General features: G+C 39.3%; 1 protein-coding gene across 1 annotated transcript in view; it reads left to right on the plus strand.

Annotated features, from left to right (window-relative positions):
• Positions 1–25586, plus strand: part of LOC108175429 (tolloid-like protein 1) — a 225606-nt gene that overhangs the window by 44407 nt on the left and 155613 nt on the right. The window contains exons 9-14 of the mRNA XM_070047159.1: positions 380–423; positions 6958–7060; positions 9531–9647; positions 10791–10936; positions 21315–21510; positions 23340–23465. Of these exons, the coding sequence (XP_069903260.1) occupies positions 380–423; positions 6958–7060; positions 9531–9647; positions 10791–10936; positions 21315–21510; positions 23340–23465 (732 nt within the window). The remainder of the gene's footprint in view (positions 1–379; positions 424–6957; positions 7061–9530; positions 9648–10790; positions 10937–21314; positions 21511–23339; positions 23466–25586) is intronic.

Consider the following 25586-nt stretch of genomic DNA (forward strand, 5'->3'; position numbering starts at 1 on the left):
CACCAAGTAAACTGAAAGTAAATCTTTGTAAAAATTAAGAGTGGGAATGTGAGAGGGAGGAGGAAGGGTTGGAGCATGGCGGGGTGGGGGTGGGGGGATGTGTCACTATGTTCCTAAATCTGTATATATGAAATGCATGAACCTTGTATAACTTAAATACAATTTTAAAAAATATATTTATAAAACAAGAATATTCTAAGGGAACACCAGTACATTGATGGTTCAAGGAAGAAAAGGGATTCTGCTGCAAATTTGCTATGTTGTGAGTTCTGTTCACATCCTGAGTAGTGATCATCTTTGAAAGAGCAGACGTGAAAGATTCAATACAGTTTTCCCAAACTAAATTTCCAAAGAAACCCCCTTTACCTAACACTAACAGCATTCACATTTGGAAATATTTCTAGATCACTAAGGTTGCAGAAGGTAAAATAACTATAACAGTTTTAATTTCCTGCTAGTTTAATAATGTTTGCAGATTATCAGGGGTGTAATGGTTATATTCATCCCTGAAAATTTACCTTGATGTTGTTTATGTATTGAGTGATAGGGAAGCTCTTATGTTCATTACACTTATTACGAGTCTGGTGTGAGTCTGGGAAGATATGCCCTCAGGGGATAGGAGAAAGCAAGCTGATTCATTCACAACAATTTAATATGTGCTCCTTGACATATGGGGTAGTATGCTTTTGTTGAGCAGTTCAGGTTTCAGATGCAAGCAAGAAAAAGTGAGTTGGCTGGATAGTCACAGGAAATAGCTAGGAAGTTGGTCATTCAGTATGATGTGATTATTTAATTCATTGATTCAGCCTGGTGAATTTAGTAAACATTTCTGCTGAGAAAAGAGGTTTCCACTCCCTCAAGATCAAATTGGCTACAGTAAATTATAAGATATTACGGCTTTCCCAATTATCTTGTAATGGTTCATTTTCTTCTAATTTAGGTCTATTAAGTTTTCAGAAGGACAGTTAACTTTTTTTTAAATGTAAAGTTTATTTAAGGCCTTTTACATCTTAGTGATTCAATACTGAAAGTAAGTTTTAAAATTTTTTCTTTTGTACATAATCCTATCTGTAGTCATCTGACTGCTTACCTATAGAATTTTGTCCTATATCTAATAATACTTAGTATTCATAGATTTATTTACATCATGGATACTTAAATTGGATTCATACTTGTATAAATATCTTTTAAATGTTTTATGTAGGTTTATAAAATATACAGGCACATGCAGTATTTCTTTAATTTTTTTAAATTCATATTTCCATAGGAAAAACACACTTGTAAGAGAATGGCACCACTATGAAAAAGTCAGGGGTGATTCTTGACTAATTTTTAGCAACATTTAGCGTGTGATGTTTTTAATCGTTTAGAAAGAGAAAGGTTTTACTATTAGTAATTTAATTGCTACAATTAAATAACTGACCACTTTGCATGTAAACAATTTTGCTTGTCTCTCTCCATGTATGCATTCAGACATCACACTTAAAAATCACACTGGAGATTCATTTGAGCATTAAATTGTAGGAAAGTTAATATGAATCAAAAATAATCAAATTGTATTAATTTAAATTTCAGCCAGTGACTCTTAAATATTTCCATTATTAACAGAAAGAAAATTAGAAGTGTGGTTTCTAATTGAGATTTTCATGATATAAATGCACAAATGGGTCATTTTCTTATTCAAACCAGAGTAAATATTCATGTATACATTACTTTATTTAACATAGTAAAAGCACAGTCATGAAAGCACTATTCTCTGTGACAAAAGATGTCTGTATTTCTAAAGCAGAATTAAAAGCCAGTTGCTGTTATAGCTTATGAATTACATGGAGTAAAGGAAAGTTACGGGATTTTTTTTTTTGAATGAAGATAAATTAGCTTTTAATTCACCAAATCTTTGAGAATGACATTTTTTTCTCAATTCTCACTGAACAATTCTCCCCCATTGTTTTCCATTTTTCCTTCTCTCTAAATCTCTGCACCCGTCTGTCTCATTTCCTAATGTAGTTAAATTTAAACCCCACACATAGTTGTATATTTAAAGTTTCCATCCCTTAAGTGGGGAGCACCGCTGGTGATTAGGACAATGGCAGTGGTGTCTGTAGACTCACCATACACCAATGAAGTTTAGCAACATCATCAATGGAATGAGGTGAAAGATACGTGATTATACACAGAAGTCTAAATAGGACAACTTCCTTTTTATTTTAAAGAATCATTTATTTATTTGAAAGGCTGAGTCACAGAGAGGCAGAGGCAGAGGCAGAGGCAGAGAGAGAGAGAGAGAGAGGTCCTCCATCCATTGGTTCACTCCCCAGGCAGACAAAATATCTGCAGCTGCACCAATCCAAAGCCAGGAGCCAGGAATTTCTTTCAGGTCTCCTACTTGGGTGCAGGCCATAGCAGAGAGCTGGATTGGAAGTGGAGCAGCAGGGACTCGAACTGACGCCCATATGGGATGCTGGCACTACAGGCGGCAGCTTTACTCGCTAAGCCACAGTGCTGGCCCCAGGACAACTTCTTTAAGGATTACACAGGAGGAGATTAAGACTTTACGAGGTTGGGGATGTTGTTTAGGGTGCAGCAGGTTAAGCCGCCGCCTGCAGTGCCAGCATCCCATATAGGCACCGGTTTGAGTCCCAGCTGCTCCACTTCCAATCCAGCTCCCTGCTAATGAACGTGGGAAAGCAGTGGAGGATAGCCCAAGTACTCGGGTCCCTGCACCTATGTGGGAGACCTAGAAGAAGCTCCTGGCTTCACCCTTGCCCAGCACTGGTTGTTGTGACCATTGGGTAGTGAATCAGTAGAAGATTTCTCTGTGTCTCTCCTCTCTATATAACTCTGCATCTCAAATAAATAAATTAATTTAAAAAATTCACAAGGTTTCCCAAAAGAAATGAAATCAGCATTTGAAAGAGTTATCTGTACCCCATATCTTTGGCAGCTCAATTCACAATAGCTAAGATATGGAGTCAACCAGATGTCCATCAGCTGAGGACCAGATAAAGAAATTGTGATACACACCCACACCCACACACACACAAGCACACTCACACACACACACGCACACACCCACACCCACACCCACACACTCACGCACACACACGGTATGGAATACTACTCAGCCATAAAAAGAATGGAGCCCTATCTTTTCCAGCAAAGTGGATGCGATTGGAGACCATTATGCTTAGTGAAATAAGCCAGTCTCCAAAAGACGAAATTATATGTTTGCCCTTATTTGTGGTAACCGATTTATATGGAGTACAAAAAATGTTATGTGTATGAGTGAATTTGACATTTTGAGATTTGATTCTTGTTTATAACCCTTGTCTATATTCTTGAGGAACAGTGTTTTTTATTGATCCCTGATCTGCTCCCTTTGAGCCTTATTTCTGAAAGAGAAAACTGTATTCACTCTAGGGAGTTCATTTGACTTGTCCAAGCTGCTTCTGGCTGGAGTCCAGTAAGCTATTTTATCTTGCCCCTTTTGTTCTAATCTCTCTCTGAAAAGCCATTTAATAATATCAGTCTGATTGGCAAGGTTTGTATAGTCCTTATCCTAAGCACTAAAAGGTGTAAATTTTTCTAACTAGCCTTTTTATATTGCCAATGGAATCTGTTTAGGAAGTCAATATCTTAATTGTGCCGACTAAAGTTCATTGATTCTGTCTTTCCCTGGAGACTTGTAGATAGCCAGTCCCTTGAACTTTTGATCTGTCTTTCTCCATGATTTTTTACTCTGTAGCAATCTAAGACTAGGTTTTTTTTTTTTTTTTTTTTTTTTAATTTTTTGACAGGCAGAGTGGACAGTGAGAGAGAGAGAGACAGAGAGAAAGGTCTTCCTTTTGCCATTGGTTCACCCTCCAATGGCCACTGCGGCCGGCGCGCCATGGCCGGCGCACCGCGCTGATCCGATGGCAGAAGCCAGGTACTTCTCCTGGTCTCCCATGGGGTGCAGGGCCCAAGCACTTGGGCCATCCTCCACTGCACTCCCTGGCCACAGCAGAGAGCTGGCCTGGAAGATAAGTTTTTAGTAAGCAAATGACATCAGTTGCATCAACTTAACTTTGCAACCAAGACTCCTAACCAAGAACTGAATGTGCATGTTTCTAGAAACTCCCTCAATCATAGGTTCTAAAGAAACTATGATTGATTTGAAATTGATACTTACATTTGCCATCAGAAATAAAATATTTACATAATTGTGATCTATAATTTCATATTGTTATTTTTTGGGAAAAGATGCAATGTATCTATACAAAGTAGCATAATATGAAGCCACCAAATATTTTTCAAGAGCTTTTGATTTGTAACTGAAGTATGATTCTGTTAGCAACCTTAGTCAAAAGCCAGCATTTTGCTTCTGTTGTCAAAGTTCTAAGGATTGGATTTTAGAAACCTATCTTTATTACATTTTCTGCTTCTAGGACTCTATATTTTATGTTAATATAAGGTCAACTTTGTTCCTCCATGGCAGTTGGCATTTAAACTAGAAGATCAAAAACAAGATAGGAAACTTCCAAATGTGTATGTGTTTATGAGTGTGTGTGTGTGTTCTGAAAGTTCAAATATTAACTGTTAGCAGTCGAACCAGATTATTCTCAGTTTTTGGTGAAATTTGATGATTTACATGTTTCCAATGTAGCTGACTTTTTTCCACATCCGGGAGGAAATTGAAAATATTTGCTCATCATTGGAAAGCTTCCTTTCAAATGCAAGAGGAAAGCCACTGAGTGAGCTTTGGTGTCTGTATGCTAGCTTTGCTGTCTGTGTTGTAAGAAGGAATTCTTAAGCAGGCACATGAACTGAATCCTTGGTGGGTACTATGGGGGAAAATGCAGAATGAAACTCGATAACAGGCAGTATTCCCCATTTGTACAGATGTAAACACCAAGTTAAGAGGAGAAAAACAGAAATGATTTCCCAGCTACAGCTGAAGGATAATGTAATGTTACCTCGGTATTTACAAGTGGAGAAAATGTCTGGAAACTTCATGGGAAGAATCTGAAATCTAATAGTGATCTAATACATTTTGATAATCAAACTTTGAGGATTACTGGCTAAGAAAGAAAAGAATGATATGTATTTTGCTCAGATATTTGAGAAATTATTGAAAATATTTGGAATAATAAAATTGGATGAAGGGAAAGACAAAGAAAAAAGGAAAAACATATATAAGAAAGACAAAAATAGATGAACAATTCTATTGAACAAAACCAATTTATGCCATAACCTATTGATTTACCTTAAAAAAATAAACAGCATATCTTTATTTTCTTGTCCTTGGGAAATTTCCATGTGGGTAATAAAAAAAATACATGTTAATGTGATTTGAAACCAATGTTGATGTACAGTTTTATTGGTGATCACTGTGGTACCAGACATAAGATGCCATTAGAAATACAAAAATTTTGTGGAAATAGGAATTAGAAGACACTTATTTTCATGTAATTTTTTGAAATACATGAAGTTTCTAAAAAATATACAATTAGCGTGATTAAACTTTTTGAGCTCCTCATATGCATACATTTCAACAATTTTTCTTCCAAAATATATTTTTACTTCCATTTCCATGAAGTTTTTGAACACTTTTCATATTTGTGGTGATATTATCTCTTCATTCTGCGAAGGAGTAAACTAGTCCAAGGTTGATTTACCATTATTAATACTTAGATTTCTGTTAAATTTTTTGTTCAACAAAGGGGAGAAGCATGCTTTTTGACACAGAATTGGTAGATTCTTCTAGAATATGGATTCAAGGTTGATTCAGTGATATCATCCCAACACTCTTAAATCCTTGAGAATTACCTCATATTCAGCTTTTTCATCTGTTGCAAAGTGTCTTTTAATATTGTATGAACTATTTTTTGTAATGGAAGCATTTCAAATACCCATAATTTGTTGCTTTTAGCCAAAGTCCATTTCAGTTTCTAGAGTAAAGAGTAGGAGTCATAAACTTATGATTATAAAATAAACTGAAAGTATATCATTGTAAAAATTAAAAGGAAGCATAGAAATGCAGGAGGAAGGGTGGGAGCGTGGGCAGGAGGGTAGAGTGGGACGTATCACTATGCTCCTAAATCTGTGTATATGAAATACATGAAATTTGTTCACCTTATGTAAATAAAAAATTATATATATGAAAAGTAGAATAGAGTTAGAGCAAATATTTTCCAAATCATCAGTAAGTGCATCCTTTGTGTAACTTGGATCCTCCTTCTGGTATAATCAAGTAAAACTGAAAAGTAATTATTTGAAAGTGAAGTCTTTTTATCAAGTTGTAAGATTGTCTTTCCTAGAATTGCAGCATCATACTAACAAAGCACAGAATAAAAGGTCATGTACAATAGCTTTGAACTTGGAAGGTCTTTGAATCCATGTTCTTGGAGCTACAGAAGCACAGTGACATCTGCCTTTGATTATAGTTAGATGAATAAATATGAATCCTAGGCTGTATTTAAAACATTTCTACATACACAATGATATTATGTTCTGGGAAATGGCACACAGTGGTTATTTTTAACATAATTATAGATGTCTGACTGGTCATCTTTGAAATAAATTATTAAAAAGAAGACCTTCGTGGAAAAATCAGAATTTTTGGTTTAGGCATGTTTATCCTGGGAAAATTCAAAATAAACTATTTGACTAAAGAGTTCTATTTTAGAATTGTTCACATTTTTATACAAATTGGGTTAATTGCTAAAATATTGGTTTATTCAGTTCTTAACACTGTGCTTCTACTGACATTGTCAACTACAAATGAGAATGTGACAACATGTTTTCCAGGTGTGTGTGTGAAGAAAAGATGTTAGGGCGATGCTAATAAAGAAAAGAGAAGGAATTAGCCGTGAACACACTTTCACCGTAGACCTGGGCTCCTCACTTCCAAAAATCACATCATCATGTAGAATTACAATCATTTTTACTCTGTGTGTTTTCCCCTCTGTTTTGCAGATTGTTTTAAATTTCACCACGATGGACTTATACAAGAGCAGTCTGTGCTGGTATGACTACATTGAAGTGAGAGATGGGTACTGGAGGAAGTCACCCCTCCTTGGTAAGACACTGTTTGCCTGCTGCATTGTTGTGCATGCTATCTGACCTGTCTAAAGAAAGTTGATTCTTCCCAGAGTTGCCTTAGAGATAAAAATATGTGCCATCAGTATTATCTTTAGTTTCAGTATACTTTTTTCAACCATACACAAAATATTCAGAAACAAATCACTGATTAAATTCATCATTTTTTAAAGTTAATCAGTCAACCAGATGGAGTTTAAAAGAGCATATATTGTGCAGCAGATTTGCTTCTGAACATGATTGACAATGGCTTTCCCATGAATTGTAACGACTGTGGCTAGCTTGAACAATGTCTTTGCATTTTAAATTTAAGATTCATAGCTTGGGGCTGGTGGTTGGCCTAGCAATTAAGATGCCTAAAGGGATGCCCACATACCACATCAATGTGGGCTGGGTGAGTCCTGGCACCATGTTCAATTCTAGCCTCCTGCGAGGTGCACCCTGGGAGGCAGCAGGTGATTGTTCAAATAGGTGGGTCCCTACCAGCCATGGAGAGATCTGGATTGAGTTCTGGGCCTGTGGCTTTAGCATAGCCTAGCCCGGGCTGTTGCCAGCCTTTGGAGAGCTCTCTTGGTCTGCCTGTCTCTATCTGTCTATTTATCTTCTCTCTGTCTCTCCACCTCTCGATAAATAAATAAAATTGAACGCAGTTTTGATGAAGAAATGGACACATTCCTTGTGTATGGGCTGTTTGTGTGTGTTTTGCTCATGTAATCCAGTGAGCTGTCAGGTACATGTAGGGCAGGTGGTTTCCCAAAACAAGCAGATTCCGTGTTCCTGAAACTTCTCAGACAGCTTTTCTGTGGCTGAAAAGAGGCATTTATAGTCTGCCTCATAAACCGTAGCTCAGATTTGGTGCTCACCAAAGTCTGCCACCCACGTTTAACCACAGACCGCACTGTTAACTTGCATGCGGCAGCTTCTGTTGCCTCTGTATTACTTAAAGGTGAGAGCCGTATGAGCACACAAGTGTCTTCTCTATCCGGATCTCGTTTCTAGGCATTGTGACTTCTCCTTTATTTTTAGAAGCAGCTGTGCTCAGTTGAGTTGTGTGCTATGCAGATCTTTTTCTAAAACCTGCTGAGTGGACACTCTTACATTAAAAGTGACAGCAACCTGAGTAAGTCCAAGAGGAAATGTTTAAAAATAAGGGAAGAGGAAGGCTTGAACAAATGCGGCTAAGTTGCATTGAGGGAAGCGTTATCTTTACATTTAATTTTGCAGCCTGGGTGAAGCAGTTTGTTACATAGGGATGTGCCTTCAGAAGGAAACATTTCATTGAGCTCATATTGGAAAATCAGACGCAAATACAAAATGTGAGAAAGCACTTGTTTAGAGGAGCGTCTTTATGGCAGGGTTCAGCGTAGAGTGGTCCACCGGACTGGCTCAGTGTGTTTGTTTTCATGGGCAAGTCCTTCCCCACCTTTTCTTCCTGGGCCTTGCTCTGAGGGGTGTATTCCTTGGACTGCTGGCTCAGAATCATCCGGAAAGGCATTAGGATTGTGGAAACTCGGGTCCCACTGCGTACCTCTGAAGCAGACTGAACTTTGTCAGTTTCCCAGCCATTCGCACGCACACTCTAAGAAGTACTGCTTGGTGCTGCCTGCCTCGGATGGACTGTGCAATTTATGATGTGTTTTTTCACTAGCTATTAGTGAGGTTTGCTTTGTTCAAGTCAGCCAGCATTTCTCGTATGTTAAAACTACGTATGGCATTTTTCCAGAACAAAGAATATGGATAACAATTAATATGTGTATAGAATTATTTCATATAAATTGTCACATTTAACCATTTTGTCATCATGTGGAAGCCTAGAGCACAGTGACAGACATAATGTAAGTAATACAAATGTGGAGGGAAGAGTGAGAGAAATGATAGGTCTTATATGTGTGTTTTCTGTCCAACTTATCTGTGACTACACAGTTAGAAAAGATTGTAACTTACAGCTGAGAGTTCTGCCTCTCTGCCCACATGGCTAGAGATGATGGCTCTGTGGGTAGGATGGAAGGTGAGCATTGCTATTAGACACGGGAGGTAGCCCAGGGGTTTCTAGAGGAGCGATCTTTAAACGTGTCTGGACAAGGAAATCCACTTCAAGGTGAGAACACAGCCTTGGCCAAGTCATCCCATGCTAAGGAGCAGATGAAGAATTCGACCCAGCGTCTTGGGGTGATGTGCACCTGTTTCTGTTGTCCATCGAGTAAATTCCCTACCTCCGTACCCCACGTGGCCTCTTACAACTGTGTTTTCTGAACAGCCTGTCTTAATTCTGTATGCCAGTGGTACAGACATGAGTCGGTCAATGTGATAATTCCAAAGTACACATCTTTTAATTCTGTTGTTTATGAACTTTCGGAGCTTCCTTGTATAGACTTTGCAATTATCATGAAAATCCATGATCATACTGAGTCATATTTAGGAATCTCTCTTTATTCCTTTCCTTCTTTTAGGTAGATTCTGTGGGGACAAAGTGCCAGAAGTTCTCGCCTCTACAGACAGCAGGATGTGGATCGAGTTTCGTAGCAGCAGTAATTGGGTAGGAAAAGGCTTTGCCGCTGTCTATGAAGGCAAGTCCCACTGGATCGCAGAGATCTGTCCATCTTAGATCTCACAACAGAAGTGTCTGCTCTTTCAGCTTCATTAGAATGATATTTAAGTCATGCTTCTAAATTACTAAATTCTCTGAACCTGTTTCATAATATTCACAAGGATGATTTGAATAAAAATACTCCATAAATTTAAAGTGCGAGAACAACTCATTGTGACCCATTATCAATGTCACAGTAACTTCTAAATGTGCTTAGGGGTATGTGAAAGAATACACATGACACAAGAGTTCTTAAACTTCGTTTGACAATAACGTTAAAATGTTATGAAGGCATTCTTGCTTTTCTCTGGGCTGATTCGCTGGGCTGCTGAAGGGCTCTATTCTAGGAAACTGCAACAGAGAGGAATTGTGTGCACATTTCTGGAGTGTGCTTTGTCTAAACAAGAGGCAGCATTCAAGGAAGGATTTATTAGATGCTTTGTTCTGCACTTCTCTGACACGGTACACTGGCATCGTGCCTCCTGGCTTCCAGAACAGCTCCTCTCTTGCCAGGTTGTGGGTGGAGGAGACCCCGGCACACGCGTTTAGGTGATTTCAAAGACGATTTCTGCTTCCCTTAAGCCTTAAGTCGACGGAAGCGTTTTGTCTTCAGAATGACGCACACAGCAGCGAAGCGGCTTGCTGGGCTGGGGCCACAGATGTTGAGCACATGGCAATGGCTCCCTGCAGAGGCCCCGGGAGTGCCGCTCTGGGGAAGACGTCCATTCTGATGAGCTGTTCACCTGTGGTCCAAACGAGGGAATGAGCCAAATCGGAGAAGCACCGCACAAGCTCACATGGAATTCATTTACCAAATCCCCGAAGGATTTTAAAAGTTTTAAAAAAGAAGTGTTCATTTTGGTGAATATATGAAATAACAGTGATTAAAAATTGAATAGTCCTTGGCCGATTGTTATCTGACATTTACAGTGAAGTGACATTTTTTTTAACCGTATAAATTTTTACAACAGCGCAACCAGTCAACTTTGATTTTTATAACCTGATAATTTTATGTACTCAGCTCCAGGAACTGAACTTAAACATCACCTTAGAAGGAAAGGGAAGTGGAGGGGCACGTCGTCGAGGTTTATTTATTTGCTTGTTTTTTTTTTGCTTACTTCAGCCATCTGTGGAGGTGAGATACGGAAAAATGAAGGGCAGATTCAGTCTCCGAATTACCCTGACGACTACAGACCCATGAAGGAATGCGTGTGGCGAATAATGGTGTCGGAGAGCTACCACGTGGGACTGACCTTTCAGGCTTTTGAGGTAAAGTCTTTTAGGCGAACTCTACTGGGCGTATTCTCCATAAATGACAGTGCCATGTAAGGGACTCCTCATTAAGTCAGCAAAGAACCGGAGAATCGGCCTTTTAATCAGCGAAGAAGCCAAGGACTGCCTATAAAATGCAAGATCAAGAGGGACAGGATTTTTTCCTTTCCTCTCCTTGTAGACATTTCCAAGAAGATTAAAGTGCGTTTACATTATCTGCTCTATTTGAATCGGAATGTTTTGAACTACTGACAATCTTTTTTTTTTTTTTTTTTGACAAATGCGTGGAGTTGTTTCATGAGACTCTTGGAGGGTCCATTACGTGATAGAATTTTTATTTCTCTTCTAAACTAAGAGGTTAAAAGGTAGACTGTCTTTTTGTTGGGGGGGGGGACCCAGTTTTTGTATTTTTTTAACCATCACACAGATAAGTGTTTATATCAGAAATCAAGATTCTGAGCTGCTTTCAGCTTCATTAGGGAAGCTGGAGGCCTGGGCAGTCCAGGCACCACCCCCACGAGCCCACAGAGGCTCACACCTGCCTGCACGCCTGTGCACTATCTTTCTTTTTTTTTTTTTTTTAAATAAAATATATTCATTTATTTGAAAATCAGACTTACAGTGAGAGGGAGAGCTGGAGGAAGACAGAGATCTTCCATTTGCTGCTTCACTCCCTAGATGGCCGCAATGGGCCAGACTGAAGCCAGGAGCCAGGAGCTTCTTCCGGATCTCCCATGTGGGTGCAGAGGCCCAAGGACTTGGGCCGTCCTCTGCTGCTTTTTCAGGCCGTTAGCCGGAAACTTGATTGGAGGTGGAATAACTGGGACACAAATCGGTGCCCATCCGGGATGCTGGCCTGGAGGTGGCCTTTACCCGCTACACCACAATACCAGCCCCATGTGCACTGTGTTTCTTTGGCACTGGCCTCGGCACCTTTATAGGTACCATATAATTTCTCATACCTATTTCCTTTATCATGGAATAACATTTTCTGCCTTGATCGTGATGTTCTATTTTATGCTCCTAACCACTTTGCACATCTAAAAATCTTGATTTTAAGGTTATTTGATTCACATTTAATTTTTTTTTATTTTTATGGACTCGTGGGATAACAAACATTGTTCAAATAGACCTGTGTGTTATTAAAAGTGAAATGAAACTGCATAGATGATTTCACCTCTAATTTAGACTAAAAGAACCAGTTCACTGAAAATTATCTAACCAATGGCTATTACCTGTGTTTTGTGATATCTTAAAGATTAATAAATTAGCTGTCTTTCAATAGATCATATAGTATTTTCTGAGATTTTCCTGTTATCTAAGAGACAGACGGAGGAAGTGTCAGCAATCCCATCTGTTGGTTTCCTCCCACGTGCTCCCCGTGGCCCCTCTCTGGGGCTGCAGCCAAGAGTCTAAAATTCAATACAGGTCCCTGTTATGGGTGGCAGACACCCAGTTACTTAAGCCATCATTGCTGCCTCCCAGGGTCCACATTAGCAAGAAGTGGAGTCAGGAATCAGAGCTGGAAATCAAACTCATGTCTCTCATATTGGCTGGGAACATTTTAACTAGTGTCTTCCCCACCAGGCCGAATCCCTGCCCCTCTAAATATTTTCTTATTTGTTCTAATAGGGCATCAGTTGCCTTGTTTAACTTTGTCTGTTTTCTCTGTCACTTCATTTTTATTTATTTAATGTTTTCAATATGCAGATTATATATTTAAAATACATAATTAAAGAAAATGTCCTCACACCTTCTTGGAGTTCTGTGGTTTTGTCTCACAAAATATAGCTCTTCCTTACTGATCCCAGTCTTTTCCACTCCTCACAAACAGTTTCCAGCTTTGCAGTTTTGTTTAAATTGAATTCCCACATACATTCGTTCAAGTGGGATTAAGTTTGAGGTTCTTGTCAACATCGCTGCGCAGTCTGATTTGGCGATATTTCCCTTCTCTGTGGTACTCTTTCTCTGCAGATAAAAGGCCAGTAAGATAAATGCACCCATCAATCTGCCCGAATACACTGTAAAGAATTCTCTGGCTCTCTGTCGTTTATATCCTCCCGTGAACTTACGTCATAGCTCTACCCTTCCCAGTGCTACTTGGATGTTAGTGTAATTTCAGAAAGAAAACCGGAATAAGTGTCTTTGTGAATGAAGTTTAGACATCTTTGAACAGGAAGAGACACTATTTCGAGGGTGATACACTCTCGCAGTCTCTGCCAATGGCCCTTCTTTCTGGCTTATGAATCTATGTACTTTAAGTAGATTCATGCCGTATTTACTTTTTCTGTGCTGGCTTATTTCACTTAGCATAAGGTTGTCAGAATTCATCCATGCTACTGTAGCATATACCAAAATTCCCTTCCTTCTTATATCATGCCATTTAGGAAGCGCCGTGAGCTTAATGTTTGTGTTCTGCTCAGATTCATAGCTGCCAAGGTACTGTTTTGAGGAGGTGGGCCCTTTAGGAAGTGATGAGATCATGAGGATGGGGCCTCCATAAATGGGATTAGTGCCCTCATGAAAGAGTCCCCGGAGCCTCCGCCACAGCGAGAAGACGCCAATCAGATGCTGAACCCACCAGGGCCTGGATCTCACACTTCCCAACCTCCAGAACTGTGAGCAGTCGGTTTCTACTGGTCACCATCAGCTCACGCCATGCTGTCTTCTTCCAGTGTCCTGGATGGACTAGGACAGGAAATAGTTACTGGATGCATTATTCTTATGACTGATACACTGGCATGAATGTTTTTATGAATATCTCTCACCTCTGAAATTAACTTGGGCAGAGTTTTCGCAATTCCGCGGCAGCATTGTTTGTAAAGAAGCTTCTAGTACTACTAATCTATTTGGGGACTTTTCAGTTGCAGAAATACAGGAGAGAAAGTTTGGGAGAGTGGAAATGTTTATAATAACAACTTCAAAGAAATGTCAATAAAGCAGCAAAGAAGTGAAATAAACTTGGAGCTAACTCTTGTTTAAATTGAATCCCCACATACATGAATTCAAGTGGGATTATGTTTGAGGTACTTGTCAACATTGCTGCACATTCGGATTTGGTGTAACTTTTCCTTATGAAAACCAGAGATATTTAATAGCTTTAACCCTCATTACTGCCAGCTGCAACACTCTAAACTAAGTAAATAAGTTTTTATCTTGGTGCTTGGTAGATTGCTTGAGCAAAATAATCCTTTAATTCCTTTAGCTATTTTTTAATAGGTGATGATAAGTAGACTTTCTGTTGTGAGTGAAAGAAGACCAGATAAGGGGGTTAATGGTTTTCTGCTTGCCATGTACTATTTTTGGGTGTTCAGCTAAGAGTATACATTGGTTAATGAGTGTAAAAGACAAGAGTTAAACAGCTCTTCATGAATTATGGCTCAGGATGTATTTGGACTGTGAGAGATTAGCCCTGGTTAGTTTAAGTAAACCTGCCCAAGGTCATACAGTTGGCAGTGCAGTGATTGAAACCAAGTCTGTGGTCTGTGCACTTCTGTCACCAGGCCCTGGGAGTAGAGAGTAGCATCACATTTTCTCATAGCAGCCAATGCCTTCCACAGTTCACCTACTTGTCATTGCACTCATATGCATGGATATCAGTTAATTCAATTTTTCATAAAGGTTTTGATGCATCCTCATTTGTCAAAGACATTCTTTTTAATTTAGCACTGTTCACATACCACTGAGTGCATACTCTCTGGCTATAGCAGGTTTTCAATAAGATTTTTAAATTTATGAGATGAAAAATGCTACATCATGAATTGGCAGCATTTAAATGAATGATTTTATGAAAATAAACCTATCCAAGCAAACCTATAAACCTTCCATGTTGTTGATTTTAACATTTGAGCATATTGTTTCTCCTCTTTCTTGAGTAATTATATATTACTTTTAAGGCTATATTAAATGTCATTAATAAATTTTGAATAAGATAATACATTTTAAATAATTATCTATATATTAACTTTTTCCCATTTGTCCAAAAGATTTTATTTTTTAAATTTGAGAGAGTGAAAAAGATGGACAAACAGAGAGAGACAACTTTCATATGCTGGCTCACTCCCTAGTTGCCTGCAATAGATCCTGAAACCAGGAGCCAGAAATGCAGTAAAGGTCTACCGTGTTTATGGTGGGAACCAAATTACTTGAGCTATCACCTGCTGCCTCTCAGGGTTTGCATTGACAGGAAGCTGGATCCAGGACCAAGAGACAGGGATCAAACCCAGGCAGGCCCAGTGGGTGACACAGGCATCTTAATCACTAAGCTTACATGCATCTTTCCAAAATTTCTTCTGTCAATAACATTATTTCCTAGACTTTACTAGATTTTCCCATTATTAAAACGAATGTAAGCTTGAATGATAAATGCTCATTCATATTGTCTTTATTAGTCATAGTTTTCTTTTATATTCTCTCCAAAAGCAAAAAAGAGTCTTAATATTGTTTGTATAATACGTTACTTAAAATTATATTATCTATAAAGGTAGTATCATTTTTATTGCATTTACTGTATTTTATTGCAGTAATTATATAATAAACCTACATCACAGTAGAATTTTTTTATTGTAGTACATGATGCATAACACGAAATTCAGCATCATAACAAAGTTTAAATGTATTGTTCAGTGGTGTTAAGTATCTTCACATTATTATGCAGTCAATTCCCACAACTCTTTCATTCTGTAAAGCTGAAACTCTGTGCCTATTAAATAATAACTCCTCATTTGTCCCTGCCCTAGTCCCTGGCAACAACTTTCCTTTCAGTTTATGAATTTGAGTACTCTAAGTAAGTCATAGAAGTGGAATAATATAGTATTTATTATTTTGCAACTAGTGTTTTACTTAACATAAGCCTCAAGGTTTAGCCATGTTGTGAAATATATGAGAATTCTCTCCCTTTTTAAGGCTAGCTAATATTCCATTGTGATTTTCTTTGTTCATCTATCCATGGCCCATTGGGTCGCTTCCACATTGTGACTGTTGTGAGTAATGTTGCTATGAACGTGGAATGCAGGACTGTGCTGTCAGGTCTTTTGAATATTTACCCCAGTGGAGTATTTCTAGATTCCATGGGAATTTCATTATTTAACTTCTTGGGTGGCATAGGGACCTTTTAAAGGAAACTGTTGTTTAGGAGTTTCAGGGTTCTGAGAGCTCTTGCCAGAGCAGTAGATGCGTCTGCCGGGTATAAACTGTTTGGAGATTTATGAAGTGGTCCCAGAGGCGTGGGAACGGGCCCCGCGCCGGAGCCGGCCCCTCCTCCAGGGCTGACTTTCCTTCTCCGAGAGAACTCACACGCACGCAGTGAGCCCAGCGCAGCGCACCGCACACCGCGGCCGCTTCAGGATGCGAGGTTGGTGGCTGTGGGTTCAATTCAATTTACTTTTGTTTTTGCCAAGTGGAAATCTCCGCAGTTTTCTGTGGTTTCTGTCTACTAGGCCATTAGAGGTGTGATTCCCCACTTAGTAATGAAATACAATATTAACCCATCTAGCAAGTCATAGTACTCGTTCTTCCTTCTTTGCATATTGGGATCTGATTCCAATATCATTTAATTATTAATTTTCTGAAATTTTTTAGAGTTTTCTATCATTTTCACTTTAATTTCTATGTGCATATTAGGTCCGGTTTATGTTATGATATACCGGCCATACTTATGTACGATGTATGCTCTGATTACCTCAAAATCTGTAAGAAGTCAGCACCATCATTATCAAGATGCATTTATTATATGTGTAATTATGCATGACTTTGTGTTCAGCTCCCAGGTCTTTGAATTGTGTGCATGCTGTAGCTCAAGAAGGGACTGCTTTTTGTTTTTTATTTTGTTTTTGTTTTCATATATCATTGATTTGGGTGTTCTTTTTCTCATGGAAATTAAGGTTACTGGCATAGCATCAATGGACTTGATTTTTAGCCCCAGCTATATTTCCTTGTATCCATTCTGAACATTAATTGATGAAGAAACTTGAGGTAGCTGGAGAAAAAGTTGCACAAATAGCATAAGTAATACAGCCCAAACTTTGATTTGCGTTCCCTGTTATGACTCCTAACATATTATCATTGACACGATAGCGTCGGCTCATCGTGCAGGCGTTGCACTTGGGAATGAACTGGGAAAGGACAGAACATTCCGGTCACTGTTGAGGTATCCAGGCTTGCTGCTGGGAGTACTGCATTACTGAATATTATGAACTTTTGTATGATGCGTATTGTATTGTCTAGCCAACTCAACAACTGGCATTTACTATGTGGGACTACAGTCTATGTTTCTGTTTCCTTACTCCATACCAGACAGGTAATATTTAATAAACAATATAGATAACTATATACTAATGGTTTTCATCCTAAAATGCCCATTTTTATACATTTTACCCATGAAATATTTATAGTTTGTGTATCATATGAAATACTTAAACATCCAATTTTAGCTAAGTAACCAGTGAATATACTTTATATTAAAATTATAGCAATCTATTGTGTATCTGTTAGAAGAAAAGTGTGAATTTTATGAAGACAATATCTGTTGTCCCATTTCTTCTTAATAACTGAGGAAATGTAGACTTTTGTTTCATTTTCTTCAATCATGTATGTGTCTTATTTTCTTCATTCGTAGTACTGTGGGTTTTTTTTTTTTTAAGATTTATTTATTTATTTGAAAGAGTTACACACAGAGAGAAAGAGAGGTAGAGAGAGAGGTCTTCTATCCATTTGTTCACTCACCAGTTGACCGCAACAGCCGGAGCTGGGCCGATCCAAAGCCAGGAGCTTCTTCTGGGTCTCCCATGTGGGTGTAGGGGCCCAAGGACTTGGGCCATCTTCTACTGCTTTCCCAGGCCAAAGCAGACAGCTGGATCGAAAGTGGAGCAGCTGGGACTTCAACCGGTGCCCAAATGAGATGCCAGCAATGCAAGCCATGGCTTTACCCGCTGCGCCACAGCACCAGCCCCTCACTGTGATTTTTTTTAAAGCAATCTTATTAAAATACTCCCCAGCCCCAGTGTTCCAGTACAAGTTGAAAATCAGGAGCAGTTCTGCCTGCTCGAAGCAGGGGAGGCCAGGACGACTTGCTGGGACCTTCGGTTATTTCCCCTGCAGCTTTGTCACTGGTTCAGTGTTGCTTATTCATTTATCAAATCCCATACCTTGAAAGTTGTAGATATCATTTTTTTTTGACAGGCAGAGTGGATAGTGAGAGAGAGAGACAGAGAGAAAGGTCTTCCTTTGCCGTTGGTTCACCCTCCAATGGCCGCCACGGCGGGCGCGCTTCGGCCGGTGCACCACGCTGATCCGATGGCAGGAGCCAGGTGCTTTTCCTGGTCTCCCATGGGGTGCAGGGCCCAAGCACTTGGGCCATCCTCCACTGCACTCCCTGGCCACAGCAGAGAGCTGGCCTGGAAGAGGGGCAACCAGGACAGAATCCGGTGCCCCGACCGGGACTAGAACCCGGTGTGCCGGCGCAGCAAGGCAGAGGATTAGCCTAGTGAGCCGTGGCGCCGGCCTGTAGATACCATTTTGACGGATGAATGGCCTTTGGCCATCTGGGAACATTCTCATATTTATGAAGAAGACAGTGTATGAAAGATTGAGACCAGAGAGTGTCGTATGCACCTGTTATCCCTGGTGAGTAGCTGGAAGAACTGTGCCCTGCCAGCTCTGAATCAATCCCTATTTAAACAGCATCCGTTTTTAAAGTGTGCTTTGAAACAAGACATTGTTTATGCAAATATTTTTTCATGTATTCTTTAACCCCACATATAAAGAGGATTTATTTTCAGGAACAAAATCTAGATTTATGAATCATATTCAGTGAGCCCCTCCCTGAAGGCATTTCAAAACTGCAAACTTTCCTCCCCTTTCTAAAAAAAAATGTGTATTTATTTTAATTGGTGCAAAGGAAGAGAATAATTGAGATCCCTTTAAAGTTAAGTTATTATCAGAGAGGCAGAGACCAACAGAGAGAGAATGACAGCTCCCGTAAGCTGATTGACTAACCAATCTCCATGCTGACCAGGACTGAACTAGGTTGAATCCAGAAGCTGGGAACTCAATTCAGGCTTCCTTATGTGTAGCGGGAAACCCACCAGTTGAGCTATCTCCTGCTGCCTCTCAGGATCCACATCAGCAGGAAGCTATAATCAGGAGCTGGGTTTGAAAATCATACCCAATATTCACCTGTGGGACACAGATATCTTAACAAGCCTCCTACCTGCTAGCATAAAGATCCGCCCTTCTAATTCTTAGCTTGTTTCACTTTATGTTTTTCCAAGGAATTTACTACTTTTTAATATTTGATGATTCAGTGATTTTTTTAAAAAAAAGATTATTCAAATTTATTTATTTGAGAGGCAGACTTTCAGACAGAGAAGGAGAGACAGAGAGAAAGGTCTTCCATCCGCTGGTTTACTCTCCAGATGACCACAACAGCCGGAGCTGGGCTGACCCAAAGCCAGGAGCCAGGAGCTTCTTCCAGATCTTATACGTGGGTGCAGGGGCCCAAGGATGTGGGCCATCTTCCACTGCTCTCCGAGGCCGTAAGCAGAGAGCTGGATCAGAAGAGGAGCAGCCAGGACACAAACCCACGATGGGATGCCAGCACCGCAGGTGGAGGCGTCGCCCACTAGCCACAGTGCCAGCCCCACTCAGTGGTTTTATTGTTTTTTTCTGTCAGTAGAATGTGGGTTCCAGCAGGACAGGTTCTTTGTTGTTTTGCTAAGTGAATGATGCACATCAGGTACCCAGGCACAGAGAAGAGTGCCTAGCACAGAGAGGAGACGCGGAGTATTTGATGAAAGAATGAATGAATCCTGTTTTTTGATTTGGGAAAAGGAAGCAGCAAATGCAGTACTTAGTTCCAGCTACATTTGTATTTCCCCCCAAATTTTTTTTTCTGGTTGTCCTTATGCTACCTAATTTGAAGACTATTGCTGTCTATATATTGATAAAAAAAGAGATTTCTAGCAACTACAACAGCAGTCTCATGCATTCAGGTTGTAGCTACAAGGAAAGAATATTTCCTGACATTGGTTTGTAACAAGAAAATGGACAAGTTACTGAATTGTATGATGAATGATAGATAACGTGTGGTTCTTTCAATGGTTTTTGATTTGTAGATTAGTGTATCTGTTTTCTAGTTTCAAATATCTAATAGGGAGTTGACTCTTAAGATTTTGAAATTAAAAGCAAAAATATTATTTAAAGATTATTATTATTTTTAAAATAATTTGTAAGTTTTCGTTCTGTGGCTTTAAGGAGTTCAGGACCAAAACACAGGTCGTTGAATATGTTTTCCATAAAATTTCATAGACATAGACCGATAGTGTGATCGTTGATAAGGAAAGAGCTTGCATTTCCCCAGGTTATCTGATTAAAGAAGAGTGTGTCGAGGTGGCAGGGCTCATCCAAACAAGGCCATGTTACCTTGAGAAAGGGCAAGACAGTGCTGACTCCACAGTCAAGCAGTAGTCTACATACAGTCATGCTAATTATGGATAGAGTCATCAACTAGAAAGAAATGTCCTCTAGAATTATCAGAGTCACTTTTCAAAATTATATTTGTAGCCTAAACTTGTACTACATTTGTTAAGGAAATTTGGATTCAGCTTCTCTGTGAATAAAATAATGATTCTGTTGATGAGTGATGGGCTATTTTTATGACTATGTTTCAGAACAAATCATTGCTTACAGTTTATATGGCCAGTGTTTTCAATGATCATTTTAAGTCTGGGTATTTTTTTCAGGTTTAGTTACTAAAGAATCAGTACTTAGAAGTTAATTTCATTTAAAAAGTTAGTTATCTTCTGTTGATCCTGACCCAAGTAAAGTACTTGTCCCTGTATTGTTTTCGTAATAAAAAATGTGCAATGCATTATCATATACACTCATAAGGAATGCTTATGTGCACTTACGTAATGTAAGTCATCTTCAGTCTTACTATGTCAGTACTATAACACTGAGAGTACTTAATTATCTTCCTATAAGAATTGTTTCATCTATTTTTTAAGAAAAATATTTATTTATTTATTGATTTGAAAGTCAGAATTACAGTGAAAGGGAGAGACAGAGTGAGAGAGAAATCTTCCAGCCACTGGTTCACTCTCTAGGTGGCTGCAACAGCTAGACTGGGCCAGGCCAAAGCTAAGAGCTGGGAGCTTCTTCCGGGTCTCCCGTGTAGGTGCAGAGGCCCAAGCTCTTGGGCCATCCTCCACTGCTCTCCCAGGCACATTAGCAGGGAGCAGGATCGGAAGAGGGGGCAGCCTGGACAAGAACCGGTGCTCATATGGGATGTGGGCACTGCAGGTCACGGCTTTACCTGCTGTGCCACAACACCAGCCCCTGTTTCATCTATTAATAAGATTTATATTCACTGTTGTAGATTGAAAGACATGACAACTGTGCCTATGACTACCTAGAGGTTCGAGATGGAACCAGTGAAAACAGCCCTTTGATAGGGCGTTTCTGTGGTTATGATAAGCCTGAAGACATAAGATCTACCTCCAACACCTTGTGGATGAAGTTTGTTTCTGACGGAACTGTGAACAAGGCTGGGTTTGCCGCTAACTTCTTTAAAGGTAATCGGAAGTCCTTTACGAATGAGGAACTTTCTTTGGAGTAAATACAGCATCTAGCTTCCAGGGGAGGACGAAATTAAAATTGTATTAAAAGTTGGAGTAGGTACAGTTTATAAGGATGATTTGATATGTTTTGGTGGAAAACATTTTTTTTGTAAAACAACGTTGAAGCACAGAGTAAGAACTCCGTTAGGGCACTCAACCATCTGTTTCTTATGAAATAGTCAAACTAGCAAAATCCAGAAAGGGATACACAGACAGGACTAAATATCTGCAGTGCATATAATCAATAAAAGATTCCCAATGAGAAGAGAGTGCACTGACACACAGACAATCGATTTATTTCCAGATGCCAGCGCGTCTAAACTCAGCTTTACAGGATGCTGTTCCCCCCTGGGAAATTCCCGGTGGCTTCCTTAACAGGATCTTCTGATATCTAAAGTGTCTTTTTGACAAAGACAGAACTGATCAACTTTAATTTGTGGTTACATAACTGCATTTCAGTTTGCTTTCTAGTTCCATGTTAGCTGCATATTACTGAGATAAGAAAGTTGCTTTGGGGTAAATAGCATCAAATATGCTTTCTGAAATTCATAGGAAATTATTTTAAGTGTGTCATTGTGCAATAAAATTGTTATGAAGAAAGAGAAAAATGTTTCCTCTATACTAATTTTATAGGATACATAATGTACTCAGTTGTATATATGAAAATTTACAGATAACCTAAATATTTTGTTACTTAAAAAACAGTAAAACACATTTTCTCTGAGTTGCTTAAATATTCACCATATGAATTAAAAAAGCAGAGAAACTTGACACTTTTACTGCATGTATTAAAATATTTATTCAAATGTTCATTTATATGTTTAAGATTTTCTGTCATACATTTTTTTAAAATAATATATGTTTTGGGGCTGGCGCCATTGCATAGCTGGTAAAGCCATCACCTATAGTGCCAGAATCCCATATAGGTACCAGTTTAAGTCCCAGCTGCTCCACTTCCGATCCAGCTCCCTGCGAATGAACCTGGGAAAGCAGCAAAGATTCACATGGGAGACCCAGATGAAGCTCCTGGCTCCTGGCTCCTGGCTTTGGCCTGGCCCAGCCCTGGCCACTGTGGCCATTTCAGCAGTGAACCAATAGATGGAAGATTTCTCTCTCACCCTGTCTCTCCTTCTTTTGCTGTAACTCGGACTTTCAAATAAATAAATAAATCTAGAAAATGAAAATAACATATTTCATATATATTTCCTATGCATATTTTCATATGTATATATACAGTTAAATAGTATATACATTCACAAACATGTGAGATAGTTATATTTTCTGGCTCAAAATGTATTTGTAAGAAACACCAAAGGCTTTCAATTGAAAGAGGTCCAGTGAATTTAGGATTTTCATCTGTTTTTAATTTTTATTCCCACAATCTCTTTCTTAATGTTATTTCTTTAAAAACATTTTGAGACATATCTTGCAACTATTCTGTGAAATCAGTAGGTGAAGCTATGCTATTGCAGCTGTTTTTTTTTTTTTTATTATTTCATTAATCATCCCCTTCTAAGCTCAAATTCAGAGCAAACACACGCTGGGATAACGTGGGCTCTGGGTGGCCCTGCTGTAGGTCCAGGACTTAGCCTGCTTCTCTAATTCCTAGGTTGCGGGACCTGAATTCTTGCAAGTCATCCAGCAAAGGCTGTGTTCCCTCTTCTTGTGTCGGAGAGGTGAGTCGTTGTCTTCGTTGTCCTCAGAGCCAGGTAGAATCCTGTTTTCAAACATGGCCTATGAAAGCACAACATGGTGGTCATCCTGTAACTCTGCCGTTTTTGCAGAGGAAGACGAGTGCGCCAAAGCTGACCGAGGCGGCTGTGAGCAGCGGTGTCTGAACACCCTGGGCAGCTACCAGTGTGCCTGTGAGCCGGGCTACGAGCTGGGGCCGGACAGGAGGAGCTGCGAAGGTATGGCTGGGCCCGGGCAGCACCTGCGCGCACCCTCATTGCTGCCCAAGTCCTCCTTCCACATCCACGGGTTGCCCCTCTGCGAATTCAATCAGCTACTGTTCCAGAATATTCCAAAAAGAAATTAAGCCTGTGCTCAGCAAGTGCAGCCTTCTTTCATTTTTCTTGTATGTATTCTCTAAACAGGATAGTGAGACAACTATTCCCATAACATTTACATTGTATTAGATATTGCAGGTCTTCTAGAAATGATTTGAAGTATACAGGAGGGTGTGCACAGGTTATTTGCACATGCGGCACCATTTTGTATAAGGGACTTGTGCAGCCACAGAGTTCCTTATCCAGAGGTGTTGAAGAACCACTTATGGAGGGATGACTGTTTTGTATTCTCATGTGCTCTCTGTATCTCTAACTCTGTCTCCATCCTTATCTCTATCTCTATCTCTATCTCTATCTCTATCTCTATCTCTATCTTTCCCTCATGCCTTTCTTGTCCCCTATAATAACCTCTTTCCAAAAACTACTAAGACTTAATTCAAAGTCACAGCTGATAACAAATTCTTGTTATGTAATCAATTCTGTCCTCCTTTGGTTACTACGCTGTTGTGTGTGCATGTATGCATTTCTGTCTCTTTCTAAATCTAGATATTTTACCCACCTATTTGCCCACCCACCCACTCACCCATCCATCCATCCATGACTTGATATTTTCTTATTGTGGTCTCTGTGGTCTCTAAGTCAGCAGCCCTAAACCGGATTTGCTTTTGTTACCTCCAGCATGTAGTAGACAGAAAGCATCTAGCCTAAAACCAGACATGCATTTCATGAATAAATGCTTCTTTAAACAGAGATGTCTTTGTCATGGTTATGCACATTTCTTCTTTACAATCCCATGTGAGGTTTTGTTTGCCAGGCTGTCTTACCATGTCCTAAGATCTCTGCCCTCACATTTAAAGCTGCCTCTCTCATTTCCCTCTCCTCCACCCTAGCAGAGGCCTCACACCTCAGACTGGAGAGAGAATAAACATTTGGATCTTCATTCCTGCAGTCTGTTCCCCCCTTTATTCCTCTTTAGAAATTCCTGTCGAATGCATCACCACAGGACTTGCAGCAATACTTGCATTTTTGTATTTATTAACTTGTTTTGGTGTGTTCCACTGAAATGCAAGCTCCCTGAAAATAAGCACTTTGTTCTCTACTGTGTCTCTGCTAGAGGATGTAAGAGGCAAAGGTGCCTAAGGTGTTTCCTTAATGAATTCATTCCATATCTGCCAACCTAAAAAAACAGTGATTCCTTATTTCTTTGTAAAAGTTGATCTTTTTTTGTCTATTAAACACTTAATCCTCTCTCTGTTAATTAAGATACATTGTTATGAACAAAATGCCATACCTTTCAAAAAGAGGACTTGGCACACCAGTGACATGTACATAAAATCAAAGAGACCATTTAGTTTAAGCAATTCTTGACTCCCTGGGAATTAGCTATAAAATGTGTATATGATCTTTTCACACAACTTGCTCTGGGATACTTTGATTTTGCTAACTTCGCTGTTAGCAAAGAAGGGAAGTAAATGGTGTCTCTCTTAAATAGATCATCCACAGGAAATGAAAACCAGTTGTTAAACAGAGATTTGTGGAATAACAAATATGTTGTATCTGTCATAATTTATCTTGCCCGCTGACTCAGGTAATACATCATTGCTTGTCTTGGCAAAAAAGAGATTGAAGAAAGAATGATTTTAGACTATATTATGCTTTACATATATCTTTTCCTTATCACAACTCTATCAATTCTAAAATGTATTCTTTCTGTTAATTCTGAAGTACCCAAGGCACACTACAAGATATTATTATGGTGAACCCATTTAAGAGATACAAAAACTGACACCCAGTTTCCTTTAGGTTGATTGCCAAAGATTAAAGTGATCTAAAATATTGTTGTACCTCTTATCTGCCTGGTTGCAAAGCTGCAAAGTGGTACTTTGTAACTGTGGTTTCATGATTGCCATAGTTGTTCTAAAAACTAAAGAACAGTAGCTTCAGTGTCTGTTGGAATCCAGAAGGCGGTTTTTTCATTCACTTATATAATTGACACCTAATAATTACATGTATTCATGACGC

The sequence above is a fragment of the Oryctolagus cuniculus genome, chromosome 8 (assembly GCF_964237555.1).
Source record: "Oryctolagus cuniculus chromosome 8, mOryCun1.1, whole genome shotgun sequence".
In the NCBI taxonomy this organism is placed as follows: Eukaryota; Metazoa; Chordata; class Mammalia; order Lagomorpha; family Leporidae; genus Oryctolagus; species Oryctolagus cuniculus.